The 11,529-nt window shown below is 41.0% G+C and overlaps 2 protein-coding genes across 7 annotated transcripts in view; both read left to right on the plus strand.

Moving 5' to 3' along the window:
• The window catches only part of ARNT (aryl hydrocarbon receptor nuclear translocator), a 42,959-nt gene extending 38,423 nt beyond the window's left edge, over window positions 1-4,536 (plus strand). For 4 of the 6 annotated variants that reach the window (XM_014540670.1, XM_014540672.1, XM_005867355.2 and 1 more), the window contains 3 exons: window positions 348-510; window positions 1,378-1,544; window positions 2,528-4,536. In XM_014540670.1, the coding sequence (XP_014396156.1) occupies window positions 348-510; window positions 1,378-1,544; window positions 2,528-2,617 (420 nt within the window). In that variant the 3' untranslated portion in view covers window positions 2,618-4,536. The remainder of the gene's footprint in view (window positions 1-347; window positions 511-1,377; window positions 1,545-2,527) is intronic. The other 2 variants (XM_014540671.1, XM_014540673.1) reach the window with 1 other exon arrangement.
• Window positions 4,537-4,630: 94 nt separating this feature from the next.
• Window positions 4,631-11,529, plus strand: part of CTSK (cathepsin K) — a 9,096-nt gene continuing 2,197 nt past the window's right edge. Inside the window, exons 1-5 of the mRNA XM_014540676.1 lie at window positions 4,631-5,928; window positions 7,438-7,561; window positions 8,028-8,150; window positions 8,235-8,390; window positions 9,805-10,023. Of these exons, the coding sequence (XP_014396162.1) occupies window positions 7,439-7,561; window positions 8,028-8,150; window positions 8,235-8,390; window positions 9,805-10,023 (621 nt within the window). The 5' untranslated portion in view covers window positions 4,631-5,928; window position 7,438. The remainder of the gene's footprint in view (window positions 5,929-7,437; window positions 7,562-8,027; window positions 8,151-8,234; window positions 8,391-9,804; window positions 10,024-11,529) is intronic.

Below are 11,529 nucleotides of genomic sequence, written 5' to 3' on the forward strand. Positions count from 1 at the left end.
ACACACACACACACATACACCATAGTGTTGTTATTAATGCTTCCATTTTTATATAACTTTACAATTTATAAAATGCTTTTATATAAATCATTTTTATTTAATTTTCACAACTCTAAATGTATGCTTTTATTAATTTTGTAGTTCTTTTCTTTTTGCACTTTTCACAACTGCCTAAAGATAGTGTCAAGAGAGATTGGGGGTTAATTGGAAGAAATATGCATTAGGAAATGTTGAGTTTCGCTCAAAAGAATCTAGTGATTGACAGAGAGAGTTGACTCTCATAGGAATTGTATGTGCAATAATCTTAATGTTCCACTTATTGTTCTCTATTCCTTTCTCTCTTTTAGCAGGTGGCCACCCAGGCTGCAGGCAAGACTCGTTCTTCCCAATTTGGTGTGGGCAACTTTCAGAGTCCATCTTCCTTTAGTCCCATGTCCGTCCCTGGTGCTTCCACTGCATCACCTGGTGCTACTGCTTACCCTACTCTCACCAGTCGTGGATCCAACTTTGGTGAGTTCAGTCCAGAGGATGGATAAAAGGAAAATCACAGCAATAAAGAGAAAGGATTTGGTGGTTAAGATGGTTTGCTGTGCACTGAGCTGATAATGAGAAAATGCAAGGTATTTGCTATTTAAAACCTAGCCACATGGCCCTGACTGGTTCGGCTCAGTGGGTTGAGTGTTGGCCTGCGGACTGAAGGGTCCCAGGTTCAATTCTGGTCAAGGACACATGCTCGGGCTGTCGGCTCAATACCCAATATCAGGAGGCAGCCTATCAATGATTCTCTCTCATTATTGATATTTCTCTCTCTCTCCCTATCCATTCATCTCTGAAATCAATAAAAATAAATCCTATATAATAAAAGGCTAATATGCAAATTGACCGAACAGCGGAACAACCAGTCGATATGAGGCGCACTGACCACCAGGGGGCAGACGCTGAACGCAGGAGCTGCCCCCTGCTAGTCAGTGAAGCTGGGTTCACGGCTGGCTGCCGTCAGTCGGACATCCCCCAAGGGCTCCCGGACTGCGAGAGGACGCAGGCCTGTCTGAGGGGACCCCCCTCCCCCAGTGCACAAATTTCATGCACCAGACCTCTAGTAAATAAACTCTACCCACATGAAAAAGACCTATAACAAAAAGCATGTAAAATATTAATTTAATATGCAAATTTATTCTAAAATGAGCAAAGGACTTTTTGGAACAGCTTCCTAGAGAAGAAAAATAATTTGGGTTGGGTTTTGAAATAGAAGAGGCATTGATTGGCAGAAAGAAGGGCAGGAGGTTTTTAGGTAAAATTAATGACTTGCATGTAGTTATGTGCTAGATTTTCCTTTCCAATGGAAATAGTAGATTGAAGTTTATTCTTCCTTGCTAGCTCCAGAGACTGGACAGACTGCAGGACAATTCCAGACACGGACAGCAGAGGGTGTGGGAGTCTGGCCACAGTGGCAGGGCCAGCAGCCTCATCATCGTTCAAGTTCTAATGAGCAACATGTTCAACAGCCATCAGCACCGCAACCTGGCCAGCCTGAAGTCTTCCAGGTGAGAGGATGAAAAGGCTTTAGAAAATCAGAAATTTGGAGAGAAAGGGTCACAGAGGAGAGACAGAGAGGGAAGCATGCATGTATTAGGGTGTGAGTGGGAGAAGACAGTGGGGACATGTAGGGAAAATTGTCATTAATAGGAAAGATTATGAATTTATTTCGATGCACAACCTTTAACCAGACCATAGTTAGTGATGTGCAGCACCATGCAAAGATGTCAAAGAAAGTAATTATAGCCCTAACTGGTTTGGCTCAGTGGATAGAGCGTCAGCCTGCGGACTGAAGGGTCCCAGGTTCGATTCCGACTAAGGGCATGTACCTTGGTTGCGGGCACATCCCCAGTGGGAGGTGTGCAGGAGGCAGCTGATCAATGTTTCTCTCTCATCGATGTTTCCAACTCTCTATCCCTCTCCCTTCCTCTCTGTGAAAAAGCAATAAAATATATTTTTTTAAAAAAAGAAAGTAATTATAGCCCATTCAAGGAAAACCACTTCACAAAAGCTTGAGTACTATTTGCCTTGATTATAGTTATAAAGGTCTGTTTACCTAATCCTGAGCGGACTGCAAGACTGAGTGGAGTAATCTTGGGCAGGACAAAGGAAGAGCTAGTTTAAAACACAGGTTGAAAGAAAGCAAAACAGGTTTTGGTAGAAAACACAGAGGATAAGAGATACTCCATAATAAATTTATGGGGGGCAGTATATGAAATGTGACAAGCAGATTTTTCCACTTTTGAAAATACTGAGTACTGGAAAAGAGGGAAATGTGTGTGGAACTATAGGGGGAAGACATAGAAGGGACTAGGACAAAAGTTCGTCATCTAAAGGAGTCAGAGTTGCTGAGACTAAGGAAAGCTAAGAGAACTCAGCACAGCAGAAACTCTTTGGGGCCAGGAATGGTGGTTCAGGGGAATGTTGGGAAGGGAGCTTGATAAATGTAAGGGATCAAGGTGTGTGACCCAACTTATTTTTCTCTTATTAGGAGATGCTGTCCATGTTGGGAGACCAGGGCAACAGCTACAACAATGAAGAATTTCCTGATCTAACTATGTTTCCCTCCTTTTCAGAATAGAACTATTGGGGTGAGGATAAAGGGGTGGGGGAGAGAAAAATACCATTTGTTTTTAAAAAACAAATCTTTCTGTAAACAGAATAAAAGTTCCTCTCCCCTCCCTTCCCTCACCCCTAATGTGTACCCCCTTTCACTTCTGGCCTTTCCCTTGCCCTCCTGCCTCTCTGACATAATTTATAGATGAGATGGAGTAAATCCTCAAGGTTTTGTGGACCGTTTGAAAAATTAAGGCTGGGTGAAGTTAAAAATGCCTTGCCTTATGTCTCCTGACCAGAAATTTGTACAGAGGTGATTTCTGCTAGGGTCAAGGGACAGATTAGAGAACCTGATGTCCACTATTTGCCTTGTACTGTGGCTTGTTTTTGGAAAGAAATTCTGAATAAGGCGTGAGAGAGGAGAAATGTCCTCATATTTGAGGACCATGAAACATGGTAGGTATATATGGGGCTTTAGGAAGTGAGAATATGTTCTTTCTGCTGCCTGTGAGCGGTTCCTCTGGAAAGAAATGTGAGTGAGGAAATGAGAGAGAAGTGTGTGTGTGTGTGTGTGTGTGTGTGTGTGTGTGTGTGTATATATGTATTTCTTTGTGTATTTCTTTCTCCCTATTAGGGAGTTATGCAAAATTTGTCCCAGATTTTATCTTTGTCTTTCTCTGTGTTTTTCAAAGAGTCCTAAGGAGTTAAATCTTCCAGGTATTTTCTACTTAGTATTGCAGCCAAAGAGTATTTAAATAAATGTCTTTGCTGTACTTACATCTGTGCCCAGCCAATATGCAACTCTAAGCAGATATATAACATTTTCTGTTGATATGGTTTGTCTGTCATCAGACATATTTAGTGATAAAACTGGGTCGTTCCTGCTTTTGGTGCTCTCACCTTATATGGAAGATCTGCAAACATTACAGAAATTGGCTGGCAGGATAAACACTTTCAGAAACCCCATACTTGGCCATAAGGATAATGCTGCATTTTTGTCAGAATTACATATGTGTGTTCCGTGGAGGTTATTTCTGCATGGAAACTCAACTTCTTGGATTAGTAGTCCCAGTGAAAACCCTCACTGGTGCAGTTTGAACCAAATACCAGCCTTCTTGCAAAATAGCCTCTCATCCCATTCTCAAAGTATCCAGTCTGGCAAGAAACTGAGATTTAGGTCTTTTCTGACCTATAACTCTTTCTTCTTTGCTCCCTCTCAGTCTTGAGATTGGATTTTGCTTTGTAGTGCAAGTGTAATAAATCCATGTGATAGATGGGGCCTGGACTCCCATCCCAACAGGGTCACTTATTAATTAATTATAGCCATATAAATGTGGATACAGGTTACTACTATCACTCTTTACCTTCCTCAGGTAACAGTCATGTGTATCAGCCTTTTTTTTTTTTAATTGGCTCAGGCCAGTATTGTAAGTGCAAGACTGAATTAATAAGAAGACATTTTAAATGTAGCCATAGGGGACTGAGGAGCACAGATGGCCTTGGAGAGGCTCAGAGAATGTCATTACGGGGTTTCCCTCCCTTTTGTCTCCAGTCTGGTGCCAGGTATTGGAGTGGAAAGGGGACAGTTTATTTTTTTATTCTATGTGCACACATACAGTATACATATATATTTATATCACAATTTAAGAAACCAAAATGTTGAGTTTCCAATAAAGTCCTTGTTTTTTAATAATCGCCTGTTTCTAAATGTGATCAAGACTATAATATTGTATAGTTATTATAGGGCTTTGGGGGAGGGGCGGGGAAGGGAGGGAGAAGATGCTCTGGGGGTTTTGTTTCTGCTTTTCCTTCAGGGTTTTATTTTTGATTGTTTTTTTTCTTGTTGGCCATTTCTGTACTGCTGGCATCTGTGCTGAGCCTTACAGTGGCAAAAACAATGACATGTAGCAAGTATTTTAAAAACAATATTTTTCCTTTTGTAAACTTTGTGTTGTGTCATCTTGATTGCGGCTTTATTATTCCTTTGCAGCTCATAAACAACAGACTCCCCACAACTAGTTGAATCCATAGCTTTAGCGCCAAATATACAAACATAAAGCACAATGTGTCTATAATTTCAGAAATGGGAAATCATAGGGCTCTGATCACTCAGCATTCCTCGGCTGTCCTCCTGATCCTGACTCATTCTGAGTGAAGTTAGGGACATCTGACCGTGGGGTGGGATGGGGTTGGGGAATGCCAAAGTCCTTGTGAGAGGGGAGAATTGGGACTGGAGACGAGTTGGACACATCTGGATTTCTTCCCTCCAGCACGTCCCCCTCTTCCGGATGGAAAGGAATTAGGGGTAGGGAAATTTAAACTATTCAGGTCTGGACCTGGTTTCCCTCTAGGTTCATTAGCAACTCTTACAATGCATAGGCATAAGCCTGTGTTCTTGAGAGTCTATTATGTAATCCACCAGACACTGAATCTAGATCCCACGTATTACCATTTCTGTTCCAAGGACCCTTTTCCTCTTCCCCAACATCCGTTTATGGAAGAATATGGAGTTTGGGAGTGTGGCTCATGATCTGTCACATGCCTGGATATCGGGGGAAGTATGTGGAGAAGCTCATATGACTGGACCTCGGTTGGGGATTTTAGTAATTGAGACAGATAATGTTCATCAGGCATCCCACCATCGGAGTTCAGCAACAAATAAGTCACATGTGAGTTTGTCAGTGCCATGGCATTGATTCATGTGCTGTCATAAATTCCTAAGAATACTGATTTTTGTTACTTTTAGAACTGGTTTCATCTGGACTTTCTGGGCATATCCTTCCTCAGCACAACTGTATTAGGCTGAGAGAGCTATTCCTATGCATAGAAGCAGTGACAACAGCCAACAAGCTTATAAAATACAAATGATTTTGAAGCCTATGGCTTGTCTTCTATATTCTTCTAGCCTTTTGTTTTTATTCATCTCGGACACAAATTCAAAAACAAGGTTTAAAGTTGGAGAGATGGGTAATAGGAAAATATAATCCTCCAATATAATAACGATGGGAAAGATACCGAGAGAAGATAAGCCCTGACTTTGGGTACTGTGTATTGAGGTCTATTTTTGTCTGTCCTCGATGTAAAAGCAGCTCTCCACCCTGGCTCACTCCACTTGCATACAGAAACACTGCAGATTCGATGTCTCTTTCCCTCCTCCCTAATCCCCCTTCTCAGCATTTCTATCTCCGCCTCCCTCCCCTGTCCAAATTTTCCAGCCAACAGCTGGAGCTGACTTCCGCAATTCTGATGGAATAAATCCAGCAATCCTAGGCATCCGCCCACATTATCGACACTTCCCTGCAGAAACGAGCCCAGAGAACAGATTCCCATCAGCAGGTAACATTTTCAACTTCCTAGTTCTTGGTTTTTCTTTCCTTCCAGTTCTACGTTTTAGGGGTGTTAGGGATGTAGTGACTTGGGGATCAAAATGAACTTTGTAGGCTTTGTGCATGAAAACAATGATGCCCTTCTTAGGTCATTTCCTGGCCAAATAAAATCTGCCTGGAAATGTTTAGGATTACTTCTATGACTTGTATGTATACATGGTTGTTAGTAAAAGCAAAAATATAGGAAGCCTTTACCCATGCTTCACTTAGGGTAGCCTCTGGGGTTTTTTGTTTTGGCCAAAGGTACCAAAAGGGTTAACATAGTGGGAAGTGGAGTGGTACAGGGAGGTGGCAGCTCAGAGCTTGCTACTCTGAGACAGCCCAAAGCCCGTAACATTCCACACATTAAATGCCCTGCTGTATATTTGCCAGTTTGCAAAGATTACATAAAAGTGGACTATAAATTCAAAACTTATGAAAGCTGTATGACTTGCTACAGACTGTAACTTGTTCTTAAAATGGAGGACACGTAATTAAGCCACTGCAAGGAGTGAAGCTAGAGCAAACTACGGAAAAGCTGTGTATTTGGTCATAGAACATTGCTTTACTGTCTTACATTCTTTTAGCAAACTTTGGTTCTGAGGCTTTTTGTCTTGTGGGGCAGTCACAGAGGTTTTCGTTGTCAGAAAAATAAAAAAAACCTTCCTGCCCAAAGCAGCTGGTTGAAATTAGGACAGTTTCCTGCCTGAGGAGGGAGCAGGAAGAGAAAGAAAGAAGAAATGCATAAGACTAAGGAGACAGTAAAATATTTTCTCATTGTTAGAGAATAGGAAAAACTGTCAACTTTTCCCTTGTCCTCTCCTGGCAAGGTCTAGAAAAATATCCGAACTTGGGCACGGAAAAGAAGAATGCCTTAAATGACCAGGAAGCAAAATGTGGCGGGCAGTCTTCCCTTTTGCGTATTATCCAACCACCATCATCTGCCCTGCACTTATCTACGTAACCTTGTCCATCTTTTTTAATCTCCTAGGGATATGGGTGGAGATAGGTGCTGAGCCCATGATGATTGTCCATTTTCTACCCTGTTTCGGGTTGTCAGTGCAAGTTGTGTGTGTGTATGGAATCTCCCTAGGTCAAAATACTTAGCACCAGAAGTATCTGCACCCCATCCAAACCCAGACTCCTCCTGACAATCAGGTTTATCATATGGAAATCACCTTCAGTTGTTTTTCTATCTTCTTCATGAAGCCCAATTTTCCTTTGCCTCATAGTCGATAGGAAGAGGTTCTTCACTTCAGGCTCATAAACTCCCCAGAATTATTGTGTGTGCATGCATTTTTTCTGGTGCGAGGGATTATATAGTGGCTTGCAAATTTTTATTAGCTTCTCAAAAGAGTCTATGACTGCCAAAGGTTGAGAACCACCTGTCTGGGAAGATGGCTCCGGGTATTTCCTCCTGAGCCAGGCTAGGACTTTCTTGGCAAACAGAAGAGTTGCCCCTAATTATCCCATTCCTCAGGATGTGGGAGCTCAAGGTTCTACTGTTGCTGCCCGTGGTGAGCTTTGCTTTATACCCTGAGGAGATACTGGACACCCAATGGGAGCTATGGAAGAAGACCTACCAGAAGCAGTATAACAGCAAGGTGCCTGGGGACCTGGAGGGGAGCATGGTGGGAGGGCTAAGTGAGACTTCCAGTCCTAGGTTCCAGACTCCTTCTGTCCAAACACTTGAACCACTCCCACCAAGCAAACCTGCCCTTGTTCCCCAGCTGTTAACATATAGTTTTTATTCCTACTCCTCAAGTCACCATCACATCCTATCCCTACTTTTCTTAATATTTTTCTTTTGGGAAGACTTCTCAAATTAATGCTATTAATCCATAAGCAAGTTTTCTGTACATCTCTCCAGATCTTTGCATTCTATTATTTGAATATGCTTGTATATTTCTTCTTGCATGTTCTTAATAATCCCATGATCATTTCCCAAAGTAGATTGTATACTCTATTATTGTAAGTTTTATCTTTTCTCCTAAATACCTCCATAATATTACATATGTAACTTTGCACACAGAACCCAGTCTATGCCAGTACTGACGATGCTCTATTTAGGTGGATGAAATCTCCCGGCGTTTAATTTGGGAAAAAAACCTGAAGCATATTTCCATCCATAATCTTGAGGCCTCTCTTGGTGTCCATACATATGAACTGGCAATGAACCACTTGGGGGACATGGTGAGTGAACCTCAGCTCTTGTCTTACCTGTCCTGTTTGCCTTAGTTTCCTGATTATGCCTGGCCTCTCTCTTCTTTGTCCCAGACCAGTGAAGAGGTGGTTCAAAAGATGACTGGACTCAGAGTACCTCCATCCCATTCTCGCAGTAACGACACCCTCTATATCCCAGACTGGGAAGGCAAAGCCCCAGACTCCATTGATTATCGAAAGAAGGGATATGTTACTCCTGTCAAAAATCAGGTACCCTCCTGTCTCCTGGGAATGGGTATGTAAGCTGGCATGACCTCTTCCTTTTTCTGTTTCTTTGTTCTTAAGATATGAGGGCATTAGGAAGGGGGTGAGGAATTAAGGTTACCTCTCCTCATGCTAATAGCCTATTCCATCATTTAACTCATCTATTTTTGAACATTTAGGTTTTTTTGTTAATCCTCACCTGAGGATATTTTTCCCATTGATTTTTAGAGAGAGCAGAAGGGGGGAAGAGAGGAGGAAAGAGAGAAAGAGAGAAAATGATGTGAGAGAGACATCAATTAGTTACCTCCCTCACAATGCCCCAACCCAGGCAGAGGATCATACCTGCAACCCTAGATACATGCCCTTGACCAGGAATCGAACCTTCAACCCTTTGGTGTGCAGGCCAACGCTCTAATCATTGAGAAACACTGGCCAGGGCTTTAGGTTGTTTCTGCGTTTTCCTTTTTACAAATAGTGTACGCACCTTGTGCATATATTTTCGTATCCATATACAAATATGCAAAATAAATCCTCAAATTAAAATGAATAGATCCTTTCCAAAAAGGTTTTACTATCTTACATTCTTATCAGCATGAGAATGCCAGTTTTCCCACAACCTTAACAATGTTAATTGTATGTGTCAACTAGACGAACAACTGATTTAACATTCATTCAACAAATACATTTTTTTCCAGAACTTACCAGTATGTGCTAGGCAGTAGAGATTCAAGATGACTAAGACACACTTGTGTCCCCAAGAAATCCTCCATCTTAAAAAATAGAAAGAAAGCCCTGACCAGTGTGGCTCAGTTGGTTGGAGTAATGTCCCATGCACTGAAAGCTCACAGGTTTGATTACCAGTCAGGGCACATGCCCAGGTTGCGTGCAGGCTTGATCCTCTATTGAGGCGTACGGGAGGCAACCAATGGATATTTCTCACATCGATGTTTCTCTCCCTCTCTCTCCTCTCCCTTCTTCTCTCTCTAGAATCAATGAAAAACATATCCTTAGGTAAGGACCAAAAAATAATAATAAAAATAAAAAATAGAAAAAATTAACACCTATCTTAAGAAACACTAATGATAGCTAGCACTTTTATTATCCACATTTTACAGATAAGGAAACTGAGGCAAAAAGAGGTTAATAACTTACTCAAGGTCCCATATCTAAGGGGTTACAAAGTCAGTACTCTGCTATACTACAGCTAATGGAACAATAGTAACAAAAGTTATCAATAGCAATAACAGCAATAGAACAATGCAACAAATGTTAAATGAAGGGAAATAGGAAGCTTTCACAGCAAAGGAGACATGTATACTGGAATTTATAAAATCTGTGGAATTTCATCAGGCAAGTAGAGGTGAAAAAAACAAAAAACGTGAGTAACAATGACTGATAGTTTCTCTGTTATGCCTCTCAGGGTCAGTGTGGTTCCTGTTGGGCTTTTAGCTCTGTGGGTGCCCTGGAGGGTCAACTCATGAAGAAAACTGGCAAACTCTTAAATCTGAGTCCCCAAAACCTGGTGGATTGTGTGTCTGAGAATGATGGCTGTGGAGGGGGCTACATGACCAATGCCTTCCAGTATGTGCAAAGGAACCGGGGCATTGACTCCGAAGATGCCTACCCGTATGTGGGACAGGTGAGACGGTCCCACCCAGCTCTGTAATGGATCCTCCTGCCCCAGCATGATATTTTGTACTAGAAACAATTCCAGAAATCTTGTTTTCTGTTCTGTTACCTTATTCTGCTTTCTTACTGGGAAAATTGTCCACTGAGGCCAAGAAGATTCCCACATTCTGGGAGAATTTGGGGAGTTTAGGCTACCATAGATCCCATCTGCCTCTGTGCCCTGGGGAAGTGGGGGGAAACGGGGGATAGGCTATTCCATAGATCTCTGAGAAGGTCTCTATAACCCTCTGTTCAACTCCCACTTTCATCACAAATCTAATTTCACAAATCATGTGGCTTTATTTTGTATGATCTCAGTGTGGGTTCTGGGAACACTTAAGCAAGTTGTGTAAGTTACCATGTATAAAATGAAAGAAAAACAAGTTGCTTCATATTTGTTGTAATTTTAGAGGTCAACTCACTTCCTCCTATAAGACCCTTTAGCAATAGGAAGCAGATCTTTCTTATCTAAAATGAAGAAATTCTGAGGGCTTTTTATAGACATGGGGTTGATAATATAATATGGGGTCTTTGCAACAGGAGTCTTTGAAGACGGGATAACCAGTTTTAGTAATGACAATGATGGCTACTATGTGCTAAGCCATGTGCTTGGTGCATTTTCTCATTTAATCTCAACAGCCCTGTAAGGTAGATGTATCCTCACTTTGTAAGAGGAAATTGGCATGAGGTAAAACAGCATATTCAAATTCATACCACTAGTTTTGTAGCAGAGCCAACATTTATCTACCAGATCTGTTTATCTGCTGCAAACATTGCCAGACATGTCTTCTACGCATATATGCAAGAATTGTCTAAGTCTTAAGTTATTTACATCTTCAACTTTGCTAGATAGATCATATCAAATATTTTTACCAAAGTATTTGGAAAAATTTATATTCCCACATTCAGTATATAAGAAATCCCATTGATTTACATCTTTTTAAAAAACTTATTTTTCAATTACAGTTAACATTCAGTCTTGATGTGGCTTCTCTATATCCTTAGTTACAGGAGTTCTGTTTATCTAGTCTTCAGGTGATTCTCAAGGGTGGTTGTTCTATAACTTAGTTGGAATTTTGATGTGGTCGTGGGAAGAGGTGAGCACAGTGTCTACTGACTCCGCCATCTTGACGGAAAGTCTCACATCTTCATCGGTGTGTTTATGTGGCCATCTGCATTTCTTCAGTGCATTGAATGTTTATATCTTTTGCCCATTTTAATTCGGTTATTTTTCTTTCTTACTGATTTTTAGGGATTTAAAAAAGATATTTGGATACTAATATTATGTGTATTATAGGTTGATTTTTGTCTTTTCACTCTTAATTTTAGTGTAGTAAAATTATTAATTTTTTCCTTTGTGGTTTATTCCTTTAAAAATTCAATAACAATGAGTTTATTCGTTCATGTTTAGTCATCTGAAATGATGTCTGCTGCAATAAAATGCTCAAAAAAAATCTAAATATTAACAATAATGGCA

Source organism: Myotis brandtii, unplaced genomic scaffold (assembly GCF_000412655.1).
Source record: "Myotis brandtii unplaced genomic scaffold, ASM41265v1 scaffold250, whole genome shotgun sequence".
Taxonomy (NCBI): domain Eukaryota; kingdom Metazoa; phylum Chordata; class Mammalia; order Chiroptera; family Vespertilionidae; genus Myotis; species Myotis brandtii.